The 2,951-nt window shown below is 66.0% G+C and overlaps 1 protein-coding gene across 1 annotated transcript in view; it reads right to left on the reverse strand.

The window, feature by feature from the left end:
- The window catches only part of LOC113484597, a 25,201-nt gene extending 22,297 nt beyond the window's left edge, over nucleotides 1–2,904 (reverse strand). Inside the window, exons 1-10 of the mRNA XM_026857017.1 lie at nucleotides 2,746–2,904; nucleotides 2,450–2,622; nucleotides 2,016–2,144; nucleotides 1,712–1,897; nucleotides 1,370–1,614; nucleotides 1,123–1,265; nucleotides 813–1,037; nucleotides 508–729; nucleotides 303–433; nucleotides 6–98 (exon numbers count right to left, since the gene is read on the reverse strand). Of these exons, the coding sequence (XP_026712818.1) occupies nucleotides 6–98; nucleotides 303–433; nucleotides 508–729; nucleotides 813–1,037; nucleotides 1,123–1,265; nucleotides 1,370–1,614; nucleotides 1,712–1,897; nucleotides 2,016–2,144; nucleotides 2,450–2,622; nucleotides 2,746–2,842 (1,644 nt within the window). The 5' untranslated portion in view covers nucleotides 2,843–2,904. The remainder of the gene's footprint in view (nucleotides 1–5; nucleotides 99–302; nucleotides 434–507; nucleotides 730–812; nucleotides 1,038–1,122; nucleotides 1,266–1,369; nucleotides 1,615–1,711; nucleotides 1,898–2,015; nucleotides 2,145–2,449; nucleotides 2,623–2,745) is intronic.
- Between the last annotated feature and the right edge of the window lie 47 nt (nucleotides 2,905–2,951).

Consider the following 2,951-nt stretch of genomic DNA (forward strand, 5'->3'; position numbering starts at 1 on the left):
CGGTACTGGGGGGCCGGCATGAGGGTGGGGGCCACGTCGTTGCGGATCACCTCAGGGCGGGCTTCCAGCCCCCGGTGCAGCTGGCTCAGGTCATAGTCCTGCGTGGGGGACGTGAGGAGATGACACTTGAGGGACAGCCATGGGCACCGCCATGCTGGCACCCAGGGCACTGTGGCAGGAGGGGATGTGGGGGGAGCAGGTCTGCAGCAGCCTTGTGCACCCCCAAACATCAGCCATGGCTCAGGGAGGGTGTTGCAGGGACCCCCCTGCAGGCAGGGTCTGCCGCAGCAGTGTCACCTCACCTGATCTTCCTCACCGCCGCCCTCCTCATCGTAGTGGTAGACGTTGTCCCGCATGTCGTCCTCGGGCGGGAGCAGCGGCTCCTTCACCACCTTCCTCCGCCTGGCGAAGAGCAGCAGCAGCAGCAGCAGGACTGCGGGCGGAGGGCAGCGGCGTCAGGGCGAGGGCGGCCCCGTTGTCCCCGTCCCTGACCCCGCCGATACTCACTCAGCAGCGCCAAGATGCCCCCCAGGATGCCCAGGATGGCGGGGACGCCCAGCCCGCTGGCGATGAACGCTCGCCGCTCGCAGTTTTTGGCCGCCCCTTCGCAGTCGCACACCTGAGCTTTGACCGTTGTCACCTGCGCCTTGCCCTGCGCGTCCGTCAGCTTGAGGAAGATGTTGTACTCCCCCGGCTCCAGCTCCTTCGTCAGCCTCAGCACCAGCAGGTCTTGCAGCAGAGAGAGGCGTCAGGCTCCGAGAGATCCCTGCTCCTCTCCCCACGCCAAGGGCTGGTAGCCAAGTGGCACCTACCTTGTCTGGTCACCTTGACAGTCCAGTTGGTACCGGAGCCGTGCTGCAGCTCTGCGTGGAAGGGGTACGTGTTGGGGGGCAGATCCTTGTCGATGATGTTCAGCGTCTGCTCCTCGGGCTGCCGGTTGCAGATGTCGAAGAGCCGAGGCTCTGGCATGGGCCCGTTGTCGTTCACGTCCAGGAGACGGAGGAGCAGTGTCCCCGTGCCGGTGGCATCCGGCGACCCTGCGGGGCCAGGGGTTAGCAAGGCACCTGGTGAGGGGGTCCCGGCCCCCGGCGCCCCAGGGGGACAGGGCAGGGTGCTGCTCACCGCTGTCCACGGCCAGGACGAAGGCCTTGTAGGTGCTGTTGATGGCGTGCACCGACTCCCGGTCCAGCGGCTGGGCCACCGTGACGATGCCATTCTCGGGGTCGATGGCCAGCCACCCCGCGGGGTCACTGCCCATGCGGTACCTGCAGCAAGCGGGGGGTCAGCGGTGGGGGGAGGCTTCACGCCAGGGGAAGGGGGGCACAGCACGGTGTGGGCCCTCCCCCACCAACCTCCCACACACACTCACATGATTTTCTGCCTCTGATCCCTGTCCGGGTCCTGGGCCGTGTAGGAGGTGACCTGGTGGCCCAGTGGCAGGTCCTCCATCACCTCCACCCTCTTGACTGGGGGCACGAAGATGGGGGCTTCATTCATGTCCCCAACCATCACCAGGACAGTGGCCGTGGAGAGCGGCAGTGGCACGGTGAAGGGGACGGCATTCTCCACCGTCACCACCAGGTCGTACCGGCTCTTGGTCTCATAATCCAGGCCCTGGACAGGATTATTGTAGGAGAGAGAAGCCACGGTAGTGCCGGTGCTGGCGGGGAGGCAGCCGGTGCCGGGGCAGCTGCGCGGTGGCAGGACCCACCTTGGCGGTTTTCAGGATGCCGTCGTTGGTTTTGGGGTCAGTGGTGATGCTGAAATCACCATCCTGGTCCCCGCTTTTGATGCGGTAGACGGCTTGCCAGGCAGGAGAGCCCTGCATGTCCTGGTCCGTCACGTGCAGCCGGGCCACCACCACCCCCACCTCGTTCTCGTTCACCGTCCCCTCGTACTGCAAGAGAGGGGACAGGGGATGGTCACCCCGGTGGTCCTGTGCTCCCTGGGGCAGGGGGGGCTCGTGCCATGATGGCCTGAGGAGGGTGGTGGCTCGCGGGAGCCAGCTTGCGTACCATGGTGGGGTTGAAGATGGGACGGTTGTCGTTGGCGTCGGTGACTTCCACAATGGCAGTGGCAGTGTTGGTCAGGCCGTTGCCCTCCTGGTCCGCGGCCTGGATGATCAGCGTGTAGTTGGGAGTCGTCTGCAAGCCAAAACCCACAGTGGTTAGGGCAGGGGTGGGGTCCGGCGTGTCCCCCTCCACCAGGGGCATGGCCTGCCTGCTCTCCCACTCTTCTCCAGCCACCACCGGCACAGACACTTGCCGATGTCCCCAAAGGGCTGGCAGTCCACGCGCCCCCAATGGGCTCGGGGCTGCAGATACCCCCAGAGCAGGGGACCCAGGGATGACAAGTCCCTGAACCAGCTGGACCCCGGGGCTCTGGCGGCCCCAGCTCCCCGTGGCAAGTCCCACGGCGTGGTCCCCCAGGACGCAGCGAGGACGCCCACCTCCCGGTCCAGCCCGGTGCCGATGACACTGATGATGCCCTTCTCCGGGTCGATGGTGAACATGTGTTGTGCACTCTTGGGCTCCTCGCTGAGGATGGAGTAGCCAATGATGCCGTTGTTCACGTTGATCCCATCGTCCGCGTCCGTGGCGTTGACGGTCATCACAGATGTGCCTGGGCACGGGGACAAGCAACGGAGATTTCACTCGTGGCACAAACCCCACCGGACACCCCGGCACAGCTCCGGCTCAGGGCTCTGTGCGGGCCCAGCCCCCGGCTCGCCAGTCATCCCCGCACCCGGCTTCGCGTTCTCCTCGATGTAGCCTATGAAGACTTGCTTGGTGAAGACGGGTCGGTTGTCGTTCTGGTCGGTCACGGTGATGATGATCTCCATGGGGTCCTCCACGGGCTGCCCGCTGGCCGACACGGCGTGGGAGAAGAGCTGCGAGAGGTGCTGTTAGCCCGCCCACAACACGCTCCCCCCTCGTCCCCTCCCCACCCCT

This window comes from Athene cunicularia, assembly GCF_003259725.1.
Source record: "Athene cunicularia isolate RWA chromosome 11 unlocalized genomic scaffold, athCun1 chr11_part2, whole genome shotgun sequence".
NCBI lineage: Eukaryota > Metazoa > Chordata > Aves > Strigiformes > Strigidae > Athene > Athene cunicularia.